Below are 19,003 nucleotides of genomic sequence, written 5' to 3' on the forward strand. Positions count from 1 at the left end.
CAGAGCAGTGACTTGCCCAAGGCCACCGAGCGGACAATGGGCCCACCCTCACTGACTCCCACTGCCCCAAATTGCCTCTATCAATCAATCAATCAATCAATCGTATTTATTGAGCGCTTACTGTGTGCAGAGCACTGGACTAAGCGCTTGGGAGCACACAAGCAAATCGGGTTGGACCCGGTCCCTGTCCCGCAGAGGGCTCACAGTCTTCGTCCCCATTTTCCAGATGAGGCGACTGAGGCACAGAGCAGTGACTTGCCCAAGGCCACCGAGCGGACAATGGGCCCACCCTCACTGACTCCCACTGCCCCAAATTGCCTCTATCAATCAATCAATCAATCAATCAATCAATCGTATTTATTGAGCGCTTACTGTGTGCAGAGCACTGGACTAAGCGCTTGGGAGCGCACGAGCAAATCGGGTTGGACCCGGTCCCTGTCCCGCAGAGGGCTCACAGTCTTCGTCCCCATTTTCCAGATGAGGCGACTGAGGCTCAGAGCAGTGACTTGCCCAAGGCCACCGAGCGGACAATGGGCCCACCCTCACTGACTCCCACTGCCCCAAATTGCCTCTATCAATCAATCAATCAATCAATCATATGTATTGAGCGCTTACTATGTGCGGAGCACTGGATTAAGCGCTTGGGAAGTCCAAGTTGGCAACACATAGAGACAGTCCCTACCCAACAGTGGGCTCACGGTCTAAAAGGGGGAGACGGAGAACAAAACCAAACATACTAACAAAATAAAATAAATAGAATAGATAGGTACAAGTAAAATAAATAGAGTAATAAATATGTACAAACATATATACATATATACAGGTGCTGTGGGGAAGGGAAGGAGGTAAAATGGGGGTGAGGGAGAGGGAGACAAGGGGGAGAGGGGGAGAAGGGGAGATCATATTTATTGATAAATACGATTGAATGAACGAATGAATGACTGCCTGCGCTTCCTTTTAACTCCAGTCCAGTTTGATACCTGAATCCTCGGTGGACGGAAAGAGCCACGTCTCTCGTGGTCCACGGGGGTCTGACGTCCATCAGCACATCCATGTTTTCAGAGGCTTTAGCCAACTCGGAGCGATCGGCGGCCTGGAAGCGTCCTGGAGGCGAAAGAAAACTGCACTTGAGATGGATTAAAACAAATCTGAGCCCACTGTTGGGTAGGGACGGTCTCTCTATGTTGCCAACTTGGACTTCCCAAGCGCTTAGTCCAGTGCTCTGCACACAGTAAGCGCTCAATAAATACGACTGAATGAATAATAATGATATATCTATTTATTTTACTTGTGCATACCTATCCTATTTATTTTATTTTGTTAGTATGTTTGGTTTTGTTCTCTGTCTCCCCCTTTTAGACTGTGAGCCCACTGTTGGGTAGGGACTGTCTCTATATGTTGCCAATTTGTACTTCCCAAGTGCTTAGCACAGTGCTCTGCACATAGTAAGCGCTCAATAAATACGATTGATGATGATAATGGCATTTATTAAGCACTTACTACGTGCCAAGCAACGTTCTAAGCGCTGGGGAGGTTACAAGGTGATCAGGTTGCCCCGCGGGGGGGGCTCACCGTCTTCATCCCCATTTTCCAGATGAGGGAACTGAGGCCCCGAGAAGTTGAGTGACTTGCCCAAAGTCACACGGCTGACAGTTGGCAGAGTGGGATTTGAACCCATGACCTCTGACTCCAAAGCCCGGGCTCTTTCCACTGAGCCACGCTGCTTCTCAGCGTCAACATCTGCCATCCTGCTTTATGTCCAAGTTCATTCATTCATTCATTCATTCAATCGTATTTATTGAGCGCTTACTGTGTGCAGAGCACTGTACTAAGCGCTTGGGAAGTCCAAGTTGGCAACATATAGAGACGGTCCCTACCCAACAGCGGGCTCACAGTCTAGAAAGTTGGAGAAGGGCATCTGGATTGCCGGTTTTCTCCACAAAGAAACAAGACTGGATCCGTAGTCTCTTTTTATTTTCGGTGATTTAATTGTATCATAATCTCCCAAGTGATGATGATGATGATGGTATTTGTTAAGCACTTACTATGTGCAAAGCACTGTTCTAAGCGCTGGGGAGGTTACAAGGTGATCAGGTTGTCCCACGGGGGGGCCCACAGTTTTAATCCCCATTTTACAGATGAGGGAACTGAGGCCCAGAGAAGTTAAGGTCCTTGCCCAGAATCACACAGCTGACAGTTGGAGGAGCCGAAATTTGAACCCATGACCTCTGACTCCAAAGCCCGGGCTCTTTCCACTGAGCCATGCTGCTTAGTACAGTGCTCTGCACATAGTAAGCGCTCGATAAATACCACTGATTGATAGCTCTGGTTTCAGGAAACACTGTTGTCTGTCTCCCCCTTCTAGACTGTGAGCCCATTGTTGGGTAGGGACCGTCTCTATATGTTGCCGACTTGTACTTCCCAAGCGCTTAGTACAGTGCTCTGCACACAGTAAGCGCTCAATAAATTCGATTGAATGAATGAATTTATCTCTTTTCCACTTAAAATAAGGCAGGCTTTCACCCCCACCCTCCAAAAGCAGACATAGTTCTTCTCAGAAATAATTTTAGAACTAATGCATAACCAATAAATACGACTGAATTTATTTTACTTGTACATATTTATTCTATTTATTTTATTTGGTTTATATGTTTTGTTTTGTTGTCTGTCTCCCGCTTCTAGATTGAGCCCGCTGTTGGGTAGGGACCGTCTCTATCTGTTGCCAACTTGGACTTCCCAAGCGCTTAGTCCAGTGCTCTGCACACAGTAAGCGCTCAATAAATACGATTGATGATGATGATGATGATTGAATAAAGACAATTGAACGAATAACCAAAGCCTATTAAAAGACACAGAACATCAAAACATACATAAATGTTTCTCCTCTTGGCCCTCCCCTCAACATCACCAATGAACTCACAAAGCCGGGTGGCCTATTCAGTCATTCAATCAGTCAGTCAATTTTATTTATTGAGTGCTTACTGTGAGCAGAGCACTCTACTCAGCTCTTGGGAGAGCCTTCTAGACTGTGAGCCCGCCATTGGGTAGGGACCGTCTCTATATGTTGCCAACTTGGACTTCCCAGGCGCTTAGTACAGCGCTCTGCACACAGTAAGCGCTCAATAAATACGATTGAATGAATGAATGACTGTCTCCCCCTTCTAGACTGTGAGCCCGCCGTTGGGTAGGGACCGTCTCTCTATGTCGCCAACTTGGACTTCCCAAGCGCTTAGTACAGTGCTCTGCACACGGTAAGGGCTCAATAAATACGATTGAATGAATGAATGAATGAATGAAGACGATTGATTGATTGACAATATAACAATAAACAGACACATTCCCTGCCCTCGGTGAAATTACAGTCGAGAGGTGGGGAGATGGATATGAAAACAGATAAATAATAACAATGATAATGATGGTATTAATTAAGTGCTTACTATGTGCAAAGCACTGTTCTAAGCGCTGTGGAGGTTACAAGTGATCAGGTTGTCCCACGGGGGGCTCACAGTCTTAATCCCCATTTTACAGATGAGGTAACTGAGGCGCAGAGAAATTAATCAATCGATCGTATTTATTGAGCGCTTACTGTGCGCAGAGCCCTGTACTAAGCGCTTGGGAAGTCCAAGTTGGCAACATATAGAGACAGTCCATACCCAACAGTGGGCTCGCAGTCTAAAAAAGTGACTTGCCCAAAGTCACACAGCTGACAATTGGCGGAGCTGGGATTTGAACCCGTGACCTCTGACTCCAAAGCCCGGGCTCTTTTCCACTGAGCCACGCTGCTTCTCTAATAAATAAATAATAAAATGACAGATAGGTACATAAGCGGTGTGGGGCTGGGAAGGGGGAAGAGGAAAGGGAGCGAGTCAAGGCGACGCAGAAGGGAGTGGGAGAGGAGGAAAAGTGGGGCTTGGTCTGGGAAGGCTTCCTGGAGGAGATGGGCTTTCGATAAGGCTTCGAAGCGGGGGGAGAGGCATCATCTGGTGGATTTGAGGAGGGAGGCAGGACGTGGGCCAGGGGTCGGCGGCGACACAGGCGAGATGGAGGCCCAGGGAGAAGGTGAGCGGCACCAGAGGAGCAGAGTGTGCGGGCTGGGATGGAGAAACTGAGGCAAGGTAGGAGGGGACAAGATGGTGGACCACTTTTTAGACTGGGAGCCCACTGCTGGGTAGGGACTGCCTCTATATGTTGCCAACTTGTACTTCCCAAGCGCTTACTACAGTGCTCTGCACACAGTAAGCGCTCAATAAATACGATTGATTGATTGATTTAAAGCCAATGGTGAGGAGTTTCTGTTTGATACACCGTACACCTCACCGTACCTCGGTACCTCGTATCTCGGTGAGGTTTGATACACCTCACAATACCTCGTTCTCGCCTATCCCGTCATCGACCCCCGGCCCACGTCATCCCCCGGGCCCGGAATGCCCCCAATCCCTCTGCCCATCCGCCAAGCTGGCTCTCTTCCTCCCTTCAAGGCCCTACTGAGAGCTCACCTCCTCCAGGAGGCCTTCCCACACTGAGCCCCTTCCTTCCTCTCCCCCTCGTCCCCCTCTCCATCCCCCCATCTTACCTCCTTCCCTTCCCCACAGCACCTGCATATATGTATATATGTTTGTACATATTTATTACTCCACTTATTTATTTATTTTACTTGTACATATCTATTCTATTGATTTTATTTTGTTAGTATGTTTGGTTTTGTTCTCTGCCTCCCCCTTTTAGACTGTGAGCCCACTGCTGGGTAGGGACTGTCTCTATATGTTGCCAATTTGTACTTCCCAAGCGCTTAGTACAGTGCTCTGCACATAGTAAGCGCTCAATAAATACGATTGATGATGATGATGATACGGAGGTGGCTGGGCATCCACTGGGGTTTTTTGACGAGCGGGCTGACGTGTCCAACACCGTTTTTGTAGAAAAACGATCCGGGCAGCCGAGGGAGGTGTGAACTGGAGCGGGGAGAGACGGGAGGCTGATGCAGAAATCCAGGCGGGATGGGATGAGTGACTGTATTAACGTGGTAGCGGTTTGGATGGAGAGGAAAGGGTGGATTTTTAGCGTTGTTGCGAAGGTGGGTCGTCCCCCTGACTTTGCCATCGCTGTAGATCCAATCAATCAATCAATCAATCAATCAATCGTATTTATTGAGCGCTTACTGTGTGCAGAGCACTGGACTAAGCGCTTGGGAAGTACAAGTCGGCAACACATAGAGACGGTCCCTACCCAACAGTGGGCTTAGCGTGGCTCAGTAGGGGAAGTGGATTATAAATATTACTCTATTTATTTTATTTGTACATATTTATTCTATTTATTTTATTTTGTTAATATGTTTGGTTTTGTTGTCTGACTCCCCCTTCTAGACTGTGAGCCCGCTGTTGGGTAGGGACCGTCTCTAGATGTTGCCAACTTGGACTTCCCAAGCGCTTAGTCCAGTGCTCTGCACACAGTAAGCGCTCAATAAATACGATTGAATGAATGAATGAAAGAGCCCGGGCCTAGGAGTCGGAGGTCGTGGGTTCGAATCCCGGCCCTGCCACATGTCTTCTGGGTGACCCTGGGCAAGTCACTTAACTTCTCTGCGCCTCAGTTCCCTCATCTGTAAAATGGGGACTAAGACTGTGAGCCCCACGTGGGACAACCTGATCATCTTGTATCCCCCTCAGTGCTTAGAACAGTGCTTGGCACATAGTAGGCGCTTAACAAATGCCATCATCATTATTATTATTATTATCCCCTAGGCCCCGCTGCAGCTTCAGAAGCCCCTGATGAGCGTGAGCTCTGGGCAGTGACCGGAGCAAAGGGGGGCCCGTTCATTCATTCATTCATTTATTCAATCGTATTTATTGAGTGCTTACTGTGTGCAGAGCACTGGACTAAGCGCTTGGGAAGTACAAGTTGGCAACATATAGAGACAGTCCCTACCCAATAATGGGCTCACAGTCCTACCTCTGGCCCGGAATGGCCTCCCACCGCACATCCGCCAAGCTCGCTCTCTTCCCCTCTTCAAAGCCCGACTGAGAGCTCACCTCCTCCAGGAGGCCTTCCCAGACTGAGCCCCCCTTTTCCTCCTCCCCTCCCCAACAGCACTTGTGAATATTTGTAAATATTACTTTATAATATTAATGATGCGTGTATAGCTATATTTCTATTTACTTATATTGATGCTATTGATGCCCCTCCCTCCCCCAACTCCTTTCCCCTCCCCACAGCACTTGTGAATATTTGTTAATATTACTTTATAATATTAATGATGCGTGTATAGCTATATTTCTATTTACTTATATTGATGCTATCAATGCCCCTCCATCCCCCAACTCCTTTCCCCTCCCCACAGCACTTGTGCATATTTGTAAATATTACTTTATAATATTAATGATGTGTGTATAGCTATAATTCTATTTACTTAAATATTACTTTATAATATTAATGATGCGTGTATAGCTATCAATCTATTTACTTATATTGATGCTATTGATGCCCCTCCCTCCCCCAACTCCTTTCCCCTCTCCACAGCACTTGTGAATATTTGTAAATATTACTTGATAATATTAATGATGCGTGTATAGCTATCATTCTATTTACTTATATTGATGCTGTCGATGCCCCTTCCTCCCCCAACTCCTTTCCCCTCCCCACGGCACTTGTGAATATTTGTAAATATTACTTGATAAAATTAATGATGCGTGTATAGCTATTCTATTTACTTATATTGATGCTATTGATGCCCCCCAACTCCTTTCCCCTCCCCACCGCACTTGTGAATATTTGTAAATATTACTTTATAATATTAATGATGCATGTATAGCTATAATTCTATTTCCTTAAATATTACTTTATAATATTAATGATGTGTGTATAGCTATCATTCTATTTACTTATATTGATGCTGTTGATGCCCCTCCCTCCCCCAACTCCTTTCCCCTCCCCACAGCACTTGTGAATATTTGTAAATATTACTTGATAATATTAATGATGCATGTATAGCTATCATTCTATTTACTTAAATATTACTTTATAATATTAATGATGCGTGTATAGCTATAATTCTATTTACTTATATTGATGCTATCGATGCCCCTCACTCCCCCAACTCCTTTCCCCTCCCCACAGCACTTGTGAATATTTGTAAATATTACTTGATAATATTAATGATGCGTGTATAGCTATCATTCTATTTACTTATGTTGATGCTATCGATGCCCCTTCCCCCCCCAACTCCTTTCCCCTCCTCACAGCACTTGGGAATATTTGTAAATATTACTTTATAATATTAATGATGCGTGTATAGCTATATTTCTATTTACTTATATTGATGCTATTGATGCCCCCCCAACTCCTTTCCCCTCCCCACAGCACTTGTGAATATTTGTAAATATTACTTTATAATATTAATGAAGCGTATAGAGCTATAATTCTATTTCCTTATATTGATGCTATCGATGCCCCTCCCTCTCCCAACTCCTTTCCCCTCCCCACAGCACTTGTGAATATTTGTAAATACTACTTTATAATATTAATGATGCATGTATAGCTATAATTCTATTTACTTAAATATTACTTTATAATATTACTGATGTGTGTATAGCTATCATTCTATTTACTTATATTGATGCCCCTCCCTCCCCCAACTCCTTTCCCCTCTCCACAGCACTTGTGAATATTTGTAAATATTACTTTATAATATTAATGATGCGTGTATAGCTATAATTCTATTTACTTATATTGATGCTGTCGATGCCCCTCACTCCCCCAACTCCTTTCCCCTCCCCACAGCACTTGTGAATATTTGTAAATATTACTTGATAATATTAATGATGCGTGTATAGCTATCATTCTATTTACTTATGTTGATGCTATCAATGCCCCTTCCCCCCCCAACTCCTTTCCCCTCCTCACAGCACTTGTGAATATTTGTAAATATTACTTTATAATATTAATGATGCATGTATAGCTATATTTCTATTTACTTATATTGATGCTATTGATGCCCCCCCAACTCCTTTCCCCTCCCCACAGCACTTGTGAATATTTGTAAATATTACTTGATAATATTAATGATGCGTGTATAGCTATCATTCTATTTACTTATGTTGATGCTATCGATGCCCCTTCCCCCCCAACTCCTTTCCCCTCCTCACAGCACTTGGGAATATTTGTAAATATTACTTTATAATATTAATGATGCATGTATAGCTATATTTCTATTTACTTATATTGATGCTATTGATGCCCCCCCCAACTCCTTTCCCCTCCCCACAGCACTTGTGAATATTTGTAAATATTACTTTATAATATTAATGAAGCGTATAGAGCTATAATTCTATTTCCTTATATTGATGCTATCGATGCCCCTCCCTCTCCCAACTCCTTTCCCCTCCCCACAGCACTTGTGAATATTTGTAAATACTACTTTATAATATTAATGATGCATGTATAGCTATAATTCTATTTACTTAAATATTACTTTATAATATTACTGATGCGTGTATAGCTATCATTCTATTTACTTATATTGATGCCCCTCCCTCCCCCAACTCCTTTCCCCTCTCCACAGCACTTGTGAATATTTGTAAATATTACTTTATAATATTAATGATGCGTGTATAGCTATAATTCTATTTACTTATATTGATGCTATCGATGCCCCTCACTCCCCCAACTCCTTTCCCCTCCCCACAGCACTTGTGAATATTTGTAAATATTACTTCATAATATTAATGATGCGTGTATAGCTATCATTCTATTTACTTATGTTGATGCTATCGATGCCCCTTCCCCCCCCCAACTCCTTTCCCCTCCTCACAGCACTTGGGAATATTTGTAAATATTACTTTATAATATTAATGATGCGTGTATAGCTATATTTCTATTTACTTATATTGATGCTATTGATGCCCCCCCAACTCCTTTCCCCTCCCAACAGCACTTGTGAATATTTGTAAATATTACTTTATAATATTAATGAAGCATATAGAGCTATAATTCTATTTCCTTATATTGATGCTATCGATGCCCCTCCCTCTCCCAACTCCTTTCCCCTCCCCACAGCACTTGTGAATATTTGTAAATACTACTTTATAATATTAATGATGCATGTATAGCTATAATTCTATTTACTTAAATATTACTTTATAATATTACTGATGCGTGTATAGCTATCATTCTATTTACTTATATTGATGCCCCTCCCTCCCCCAACTCCTTTCCCCTCTCCACAGCACTTGTGAATATTTGTAAATATTACTTTATAATATTAATGATGCGTGTATAGCTATAATTCTATTTACTTATATTGATGCTATCGATGCCCCTCACTCCCCCAACTCCTTTCCCCTCCCCACAGCACTTGTGAATATTTGTAAATATTACTTGATAATATTAATGATGCGTGTATAGCTATCATTCTATTTACTTATGTTGATGCTATCGATGCCCCTTCCCCCCCCAACTCCTTTCCCCTCCCCACAGCACTTGTGAATATTTGTAAATATTACTTGATAATATTAATGATGCGTGTATAGCTATATTTCTGTTTACTTATATTGATGCTATTGATGCCCCCCAACTCCTTTCCCCTCCCCACAGCACTTGTGAATATTTGTAAATATTACTTTATAATATTAATGAAGCGTATAGAGCTATAATTCTATTTCCTTATATTGATGCTATCGATGCCCCTCCCCCTCCCAACTCCTTTCCCCTCCCCACAGCACTTGTGAATATTTGTAAATACTACTTTATAATATTAATGATGCATGTATAGCTATAATTCTATTTACTTAAATATTACTTTATAATATTAATGATGCGTGTATAGCTATCATTCTATTTACCTATATTGATGCTATTGATGCCCCTCCCTCCCCCAACTCCTTTCCCCTCTCCACAGCACTTGTGAATATTTGTAAATATTACTTGATAATATTAATGATGCGTATAGAGCTATAATTCTATTTACTTATATTGATGCTATTGATGCCCCTCCCTCCCCCAACTCCTTTCCCCTCCCCACAGCACTTGTGAATATTTGTAAATATTACTTTATAATATCAATGATGCGTGTATAGCTATAATTCTATTTACTTGTATTGATGCTATTGATGCCCCCCCAACTCCTTTCCCCTCCCCACCGCACTTGTGAATATTTGTAAATATTACTTTATAATATTAATGATGCGTGTATAGCTATAATTCTATTTACTTATACTGATGCTACTGATGCCTGTTCACTTGTTCTGATGTCTGTCTCCCCCGTTCTAGCCTGTGAGCCCGTTGTCGGGCAGGGACTGTCTCTATCTGTTGCCAAGCTGTACTTTCCGAGCGCTTAGTCCAGTGCTCTGCACACAGTGAGCGCTCAATAAATACGACTGAATGAAAGAATGAATGAATGAATAAGTTCACACTTCTCTTCCGAGGGGCAGCCTGAGTTGGCGCAGGCCTCAACAGACGCGCGGTCCGCCTCCCTCTCCCCAAAGAAGGGTTCGGCGCGGACGAAGCGGCCCCCGAAACGCGGCCCCCGAGGAGGTACGTACGGCTCTTTTCCACAAACACTTTTCCTACGGGCTGACTGACGCTCGTGGGCCCGGCGAACGGACGCGGCGGGTCCAGGCGGGCGTGTTCGCCCACCACGATGTCCTCGTCTTCCACTCCCAACTCGTTGGCCTGCTGGCTCTCCGGCGGCCGGGGCTTCCTATCATCAGGGACAGTGGATAATAATAATAATAATAATAAATGTTGGTATTTGTTAAGCACTTACTATGTGCAAAGCACTGTTCTAAGTGCTGGGGGGGAACACAAGGAGATGAGGTTGTCCCGTGTTGGGCTCACAGTCATCATCATCACCATCAATCGTATTTATTGAGCGCTTACTATGTGCAGAGCACCGGACTAAGCGCTTGGGAAGTCCAAGTTGGCAACATCTAGAGACAGTCCCTACCCAACAGTGGGCTCACGGTCTAAAAGGGGGAGACGGAGAACAAAACCAAACATACTAACAAAATAAAATAAATAGGATAGATATGTACAAGTCAAATAGAGTAATAAATATGGACAACGATATATACATGTATACAGGTGCTGTGGGGAAGGGAAGGAGGTAAGATGGGGGGGATGGAGAGGGGGACGAGGGGGAGAGGAAGGAAGGGGCTCGGTCTGGGAAGGCCTCCGAGTCTTAATCCCCATTTTACAGATGAGGGAACTGAGGCACAGAGAAGTGAAATGACTTGCCCAAGGTGGGGGAGGTGGGATTTGAACCCATGACCTCAGGCTCCCAAGCCCGCGCTCTTTCCACTGAGCCACGCTGATAGTTGGATGACTGTCAACCAACCAGTCGATTATTACTCTAATTTATTTTACTTGTACATATTTACTATTCCATTTCTTTTGTTAACGATGGGCATCTAGCTTTATTTCTATTTCATTCATTCATTCAATTGTATTTATTGAGCACTTACTGTGCGCAGAGCGCTGGACTAAGCGCTTGGGAAGTACAAGTTGGCAACATAGAGAGACGGTCCCGACCCAGCAATGGGCTCACAGTCTAGTCTATTTGTTCTGATGTGAGCCCACTGTTGGGTAGGGACTGTCTCTCTATGTTGCCAACTTGTAATAATAATAATAATAATAATGTTGGTATTTGTTAAGCGCTTACTATGTGCAAAGCACTGTTCTAAGCGCTGGGGTAGACACAAGGTAACCAGGTTGTCCCACGTGCGGCTTACAGTCTTCATCCCCATGTTACAGATGAGGGAACTGAGGCCCAGAGAAGTAAAGTGACTTGCCCAAAGTCACACAGCTGACAAGTGGCGGAACCGGGATTTGAACCCACAACCTCTGACTCCAGAGCCCGTGCTCTTTCCACTGAGCCACGCTGCTTCTCTATTGTACTCTCTTGTACTTCCCAAGCGCTAGTCCAGTGCTCTGCACACAGTAAGCGCTAAATAAATACAATTGATTGATTGATTGATGACTTGACACCTGTCCACATGTTTTGTTTTGTTTTCTGTCTCCCCCTTCTAGGCTGTGAGCCCGTTGTTGGGTAGGGACCGTCTCTACATGTTGCCAACTTGTACTTCCCAAGCGCTTAGTACAGTGCTCTGCACACAGTGAGCGCTCAATAAATATGATTGAATGAATGAATGAATAACTGTGGCATTTGCTAAGTGCTTACTATGTGCCAAGCACTGTTCTAACTGCTGGGTGGATAATAATAATAATGACGGCATTTGTTAAGCGCTTACTATGTGCAAAGCACTGTTCTAAGCGCTGGGGAGATACAAGGTGATCAGGTTGTCCCACACGGGACACAGTCACAGTCTTAATCCCCATTTTACAGATGAGGGAACTGAGGCCCAGAGAAGTGAAGTGACTTGCCCAAAATCATACAGCTGACAATTGGATTTGAACCCATGACCTGTGACTCCAAAGCCCGGGCTCTTTCCACTGAGCCACGGTGCTTCTCTGACACAAGATGCATCTCTGATTAGATAATCAATCAATCAATCAATCAATCGTATTTATTGAGCGCTTACTATGTGCAGAGCACTGTACTAAGCGCTTGGGAAGTACAAATTGGCATCACAAACTAGATACAAACTAATCGGGGTGGACACAGTCCCTGTCCCACGTGGGGCTCACAGTCTTCATCCCCATTTATCAGACGAGGGAACTGAGGCACAGAGAAGTGACGTGACTTGCCCAGCCAGAGTCACACACGGCAGACACAGGGCAGGGCCGGGATTAGAACTCAGGTCCTCTGAATCCCGGCCTGAGCTCTTTCCACTATTAAGTGCTTACTGTGGGTACTGTACTGTGCTGATTAATAATAACCCCTTAGAGCTCTGGATTTGTAATTTTTCAAGTATTACTTTGATGCAAATCTCAATTTCTATTTTTTAAACTTTTGGCGTCAGTCAGCCATTAATCTCTGGGATCACAGGGGACGGTGGAACTTCTGGGAAGCACCTGTATATATGTATATACGTTTGAACATATTTATTACTCTATTTATTTTACTTGTACATATCTATTCTATTTATTTTATTTCGTTAATATGTTTGGTTTTGTTCTCTGTCTCCCCCTTCTAGACCGTGAGCCCGCCGTCGAGTAGGGACCGGCTCTAGATGTTGCCAACTTGGACTTCCCAAGCGCTCAGTCCAGTGCTCTGCACACAGTAAGTGCTCAATAAATACGATTGATTGATTGATCGATGGGATTCGGGGGCCCGAAAGATTTGGCCGTAGATCAGTGATGGATTTATTCATTCATTCATTCATTCAACCGTATTTATTGAGCGCTTACTGTGTGCAGAGCACTGGACTAAGCGCGTGGGAAGTACAATTTGGCAACATATAGAGACGGTCCCTACCCAACAGATGGATGAGAACTGGAAGCTTGGGGCGGGAGGAGGCTTGACCAGGAACTCTCTGGAGCAGAGGGAAACTCACCTGGCTTTTTTGCGAGATTTGCGGGCGGCAGCGGCTGCAGTCGTGGCGATGGTGGCCTCCTCCTCTCCTGGCTCTCGACCGGGACCGTTTTCCTTCGGAATGGCCGTCGCCCCGGGGGTTCCCGCCGGGCTGAACGAGGTCTCCGATTCTGAAAACCCCAATCGGGAGATGGACCGAGTCCCGCACATCCACCCCTACGAGTTCTAGACCGGGGGGCCCCCTGAAACCTTCCAAAAACTGGCAAATTCATTCATTCAATCGTATTTATTGAGCGCTTACTGTGTGCAGAGCACTGGACTAATCAATCAATCAATCAATCAATCAATCGTATTTATTTATTGACTGATTGATTGGGGAAGCAGCGTGGCTGGGGAAGCAGCGTGGCTCAGTGGAAAGAGCCCGGGCTTTGGAGTCAGAGGTCATGGGTTCAAATCCCGGCTCCGCCAATTGTCAACTGTGTGACTGTGGGCAAGTCACTTCACTTCTCTGGGCCTCAGTTACCTCATCTGGAAAATGGGGATTAAGCCCTCCCTCTGCCCCTCCGCCAAGCTCGCTCTCTTCCTCCCTTCAAGGCCCTGCTGAGAGCTCACCTCCTCCAGGAGGCCTTCCCAGACTGAGCCCCTTCCTTCCTCTCCCCCTCGTCCCCCTCTCCATCCCCCCATCTTACCTCCTTCCCTTCCCCATAGCACCTGTATATATGTATATATGGTTGTACATATTTATTACTCTATTTATTTATTTATTTATTTTACTTGTACATTTCTATCCTATTTTATTTTGTTGGTATGTTTGGTTCTGTTCTCTGTCTCCCCCTTTTAGACTGTGAGCCCACTGTTGGGTAGGGACTGTCTCTATGTGTTGCCAATTTGTACTTCCCAAGCGCTTAGTACAGTGCTCTGCACATAGTAAGCGCTCAATAAATACGATTGATTGATTGATTGACTGTGAGCCCCCCATGGGACAACCTGATCACCTTGTAACCTCCCCAGCGCTTAGAACAGTGCTTTGCACATAGTAAGCGCTTAATAAATGCCATCATTATTATTATTATTATTGAGCGCTCACTGTGTGCAGAGCACTGGACTAAGCGCTTGGGAAGTCCAAGTCGGCCACATCTAGAGACGGTCCCTACCCAACAGCGGGCTCACAGTCTCGAAGGGGGAGACAAACAACGAAACGTACGCAGCCCACAGTTTCAATCCCCATTTTACAGATTGAGGCACAGAGATGTGAAGCGACTTGCCCAAGGCCACACAGCAGACAAGCGGCAGAGCCATTTGTTCGTATTTTCTGAGCGCTTACTGTGTGCAGAGCATTTTACGAAGGGCTTGGGAGAGTAAGATATAACCGACGCACATACAGGGGCCCCGTGCCCCACCTGCCCCCAATGGGGAGATAGCCCAGGCAGACAAGGTGGAAAACGCCGACGTAAAATCAATCAATCAATCAATCAATCAATTGTATTTATTGAGCGCTTACTGTGTGCACAGCACTGTACTAAGCGCTTGGGAAGTACAAGTCAGCAACACATAGAGACAGTCCCTACCCAACAGCGGGCTCACAGTCTAAAAAAAAGATCGAACAGTACGCCTTCCCCGGTTCGAATAGCAACACGTGCGGAAAGGCCCGAAGACAGCACGGGGTGAAGGCTGGGCGTCAATTACAGTGATTTATCCAGGATATCAAAAATTCAAATTCACTCTTTTGTCGACAAATTCACCCACGGCACCTCCCCCTCCATCCATCTCTATATACAAGTTGCCAACTTGTCCTTCCCAAGCGCTTAGTCCAGTGCTCTGCACACAGTAAGCGCTCAATAAATATGACTGATTGATTGATTCGGCCAGCCGGGCCCACCTTTCCAGCTGCCAGAAACACCGGTGCGTTACGGCAGATAATAATAATGATAATGGCATTTAGTGAGCGCTTACTACGTGCAAAGCACTGTTCTAAGCGCTGGGGAGGTTACAAGGTGATCAGGTTGTCCCACGTGGGGCACCCAGTCTTTATCCCCATTTTACAGAGGAGGGAACTGAGGCCCAGAGAAGTGAAGTGATTAGCCCAAAGTCACACAATTGCGGAGTTGGGATTTGAACTCATGACCTCTGATTCCAAAGCCCGGGCTCTTTCCACCGAGCCACGCTGCAGATCTGCTTTGAAGAATCCCCAGCCCTCTGCAGGGATCCGATAATAATAATAAAAATAATTATAATTATATTACTCTATTTATTTATTTATTTTACTTGTTCATATTTATTCTATTTATTTTATTTTGCTTTGGCTACCCTCCACAAAGAAGCGGCCCGCCCTGGGTGAAAACTTAAAAATCAGCTCTCCGCCTCGGACTTCTGGCTGAAATGCCAAGGAAGTGGGCTAGCTCTAAATGGAATCATCATCATCATCATCAATCGTATTTATTGAGCGCTTACTGTGTGCAGAGCACTGTACTAAGCGCTTGGGAAGTACAAATTGGCAACATATAGAGACGGTCCCTACCCAACAGTGGGCTCACAGTCTAAAAGTGTGAATATTTTTCCCTCCCCAAATCTCTCCCCTTCTAGACTGTCTCCTCCTCTGGACCGTCAGCTTACTTTGGGGAGGGAATGTGTCTTTTTATTAATTTATTTTTTTGGGGGGGGTTATTTGTTAAGCGCTTACTATTCATTCATTCATTCAATCGTGTTTATTGAGCGCTTACGGTGCGCAGAGCACTGGACTGAGCGCTTGGGAAGTACAATCAATCCATCGTATTTATTGAGCGCTTACTATGTGCAGAGCACTGTACTAAGCGCTTGGGAAGTACAAATTGGCAACATATAGAGACGGTCCCTACCCAACAACGGGCTCAGTCTAGAAGGGGGAGACAGGCAATAAAACTGTTCTAAGCGCTGGGGAAGATACAAGGTAATCAGGTTGTCCCACGTGGGGCTCACAGTCTTCATCTCCATTTTCCAGAGGAGGGAACTGAGGCCCAGAGAAGTGAAGTGACTTGCCCATAGTCAATCAATCAATCGTATTTATTGAGCGCTTACTGTGTGCAGAGCACTGTACGAAGCACTTGGGAAGTACAAGTTGGCAACATCTAGAGACGGTCCCTACCCAACAGTGGGCTCACAGTCTAGTAGGGGGAGACAGACAACAAAACCAAAGATATTAACAAAATAAAATAAATAGAATAGATATGCTCAAGTAAAATAAATAAATAAATAGAGTAATAAATCTGTACAAACATATATACATATATACAGCTGCTGTGGGGAAGGGAAGGAGGTAAGATGGGGGAGATGGAGAGGGGGACGAGGGGGAGAGTAAGGAGGGGCTCAGTGTGGGATGAGGGGGACGCTGCTTCTCTTCTTTATTTAGAAGCAGCGTGGCTCAGTGGAAAGAGCCCAGGCTTAGAAGTCAGAGGTCGTGGGTTCTAATCCCGGCTCTGCCACCTATCTGCTGTGTGACCTTAGGCAAGTCACTTCACTTCTCTGAGCCTCAGTTCCCTCCTCTGGAAAAGGGGGATGAAGACTGTGAGCCCCCCGTGGGACAACCTGATCACCTTGTATCCTCCCTAGCACTTGGAACAGGGCTTTGCACATAGTAAGCGCTTAACAAATGCCATCGTTATTGTTACGGTACACTCCCAAGCGCTCAGTACAGGGCTCTGCACACAGTAAGCGCTCAGCAAATACCACTGAGTGACTGATTTTTGAAATGGCGATCTGTGTACCGAGAGGCGTTTTCTTCTTCTTGCGTTTCTTCTGCAGTGGGGCGTCTGGACGATCCAGGCGGTCGGTCGCCAAGGGTTCGCTGCTCTCCGAGGGACGCCGGACGGTTCCCTGGAAGAGGCCCTCGAGGGAGGCGTTGACTAGACAGAAACAGCTCGTTGTGGGCAGCGAATGTGTCTGTTTATCTTTCTACTGGACTCTCCCAAGCGCTTAGTACAGTGCTCTGCACATGGGAAGCGTTCAATAAATACGACCGAAAGAAAGAGCGGTAAATGACTGGGGCAGCATTAGCCCCGTGGGCAAAGTTCGGCAGAAACGAGTACCTGCTTCCCTCTCTCTTCACACCTCTATTACACTGTGGGTTCCCGATAATAATAATAATAATAATAATAATAATAATAATAATAATAAAACCTGATCACTTTGTATCCCCCCCCAGCGCTTAGAACAGTGCTTTGCACATAGTAAGCGCTTAACAAATGCCAACATTATTATTATTATTATTAATAATAATATTACTCTATTTATTTTACTTGTACATATTTATTCTATTTATTTTATTTTGTTAATGTGTTTGGTTTTGTTCTCTGTCTCCCCCTTCTAGACTGTGAGCCCACTGTTGGGTAGGGACTGTCTCTATATGTTGCCAATTTGTACTTCCCAAGCGCTTAGTACAGTGCTCTGCACATAGTAAGCGCTCAATAAATACGATTGATGATGATGATGATGATGATGTTGCCAACTTGGACTTCCCAAGCGCTTAGTCCAGTGCTCTGCACACCGTAAGCGCTCAATAAATACGATTGAATGAATGAATGAATAATGGCATTTATTAAGCGCTTACTATGTGCAAAGCACTGTTCTAAGCGCTGGGGAGGTTACAAGGTGATCAGGTTGTCCCACGGGGGGCTCACGGTCTTCATCCCCATTTTCCAGATGAGGCAACTGAGGCGCAGAGAAGTGAAGTGACTTGCCCCAAGTCACACAGCTGACAAGTGGCGGAGCTGGGATTTGAACCTGTGACCTCTGACTCTAAAGCCCGGGCTCTTTCCACTGAGCCACGCTGCTTCCCCAAGGGCTTAGCACAGAGCTCTGCCATCAAGTGTATTTATTGAGCGCATAATAATAATAATTGTGGTATTTGCTAAGCACTTACTATTCATTCAATTGCATTTATTGAGTGCTTACTGTGTGCAGAGCACTGTACTAAGCGCTTGGGAAGTCCAAGTTGGCAACATCTAGAGACGGTCCCTACCCGACAGCGGGCTCACAGTCTAGAAGGGGGAGACAGACAACAAAACAAAACATATTAACAAAATAAAATAATAGAATAAACATGTACAAGTCAAATAAATAGAGTAATAAATCTGTACAAACATATATACAGGTGTTGTGGGGAGGGGAAGGAGGTAAGGCGGGGGGGATGGGGAGGGGGAGGAGGGGGAGAGGAAGGAGAAGGTTCAGTCTGGGAAGGCCTCCTGGAGGAGGTGAGCTCTCAGTAGGGCTTTGAAGAAAAATATGGAACGCTTCACGAATTTGCGTGTCATGTGTCAGGCACTGTTCTAAGCGCTGGGGTTGATGTAGACTGTGAGCCCGCTGTTGGGTAGGGACCGTCTCTATATGTTGCCAACTTGGACTTCCCAAGCGCTTAGTACAGTGCTCTGCACACAGTAAGCACTCAATAAATACGATTGAACGTAAGCAAATTGGGTTGGACACAGTCCCCACTCACATGGGGCTCACAGTCTCAATCCCCATTTTACAGATGAGGGAACTGAGACACAGAGAAGTGAAGTCACACTTGCCCAAGATCACTCATTCATTCATTCACTCATTCAA

General features: G+C 45.0%; 1 protein-coding gene across 1 annotated transcript in view; it reads right to left on the reverse strand.

Annotated features, from left to right (window-relative positions):
• The window catches only part of TMEM237 (transmembrane protein 237), a 57,163-nt gene that overhangs the window by 14,225 nt on the left and 23,935 nt on the right, over positions 1-19,003 (reverse strand). The window contains exons 5-8 of the mRNA XM_038749579.1: positions 17,167-17,304; positions 13,449-13,596; positions 10,536-10,693; positions 981-1,104 (exon numbers count right to left, since the gene is read on the reverse strand). Of these exons, the coding sequence (XP_038605507.1) occupies positions 981-1,104; positions 10,536-10,693; positions 13,449-13,596; positions 17,167-17,304 (568 nt within the window). The remainder of the gene's footprint in view (positions 1-980; positions 1,105-10,535; positions 10,694-13,448; positions 13,597-17,166; positions 17,305-19,003) is intronic.

This window comes from Tachyglossus aculeatus, chromosome 7 (genome assembly GCF_015852505.1).
Source record: "Tachyglossus aculeatus isolate mTacAcu1 chromosome 7, mTacAcu1.pri, whole genome shotgun sequence".
NCBI classification, from domain to species: domain Eukaryota; kingdom Metazoa; phylum Chordata; class Mammalia; order Monotremata; family Tachyglossidae; genus Tachyglossus; species Tachyglossus aculeatus.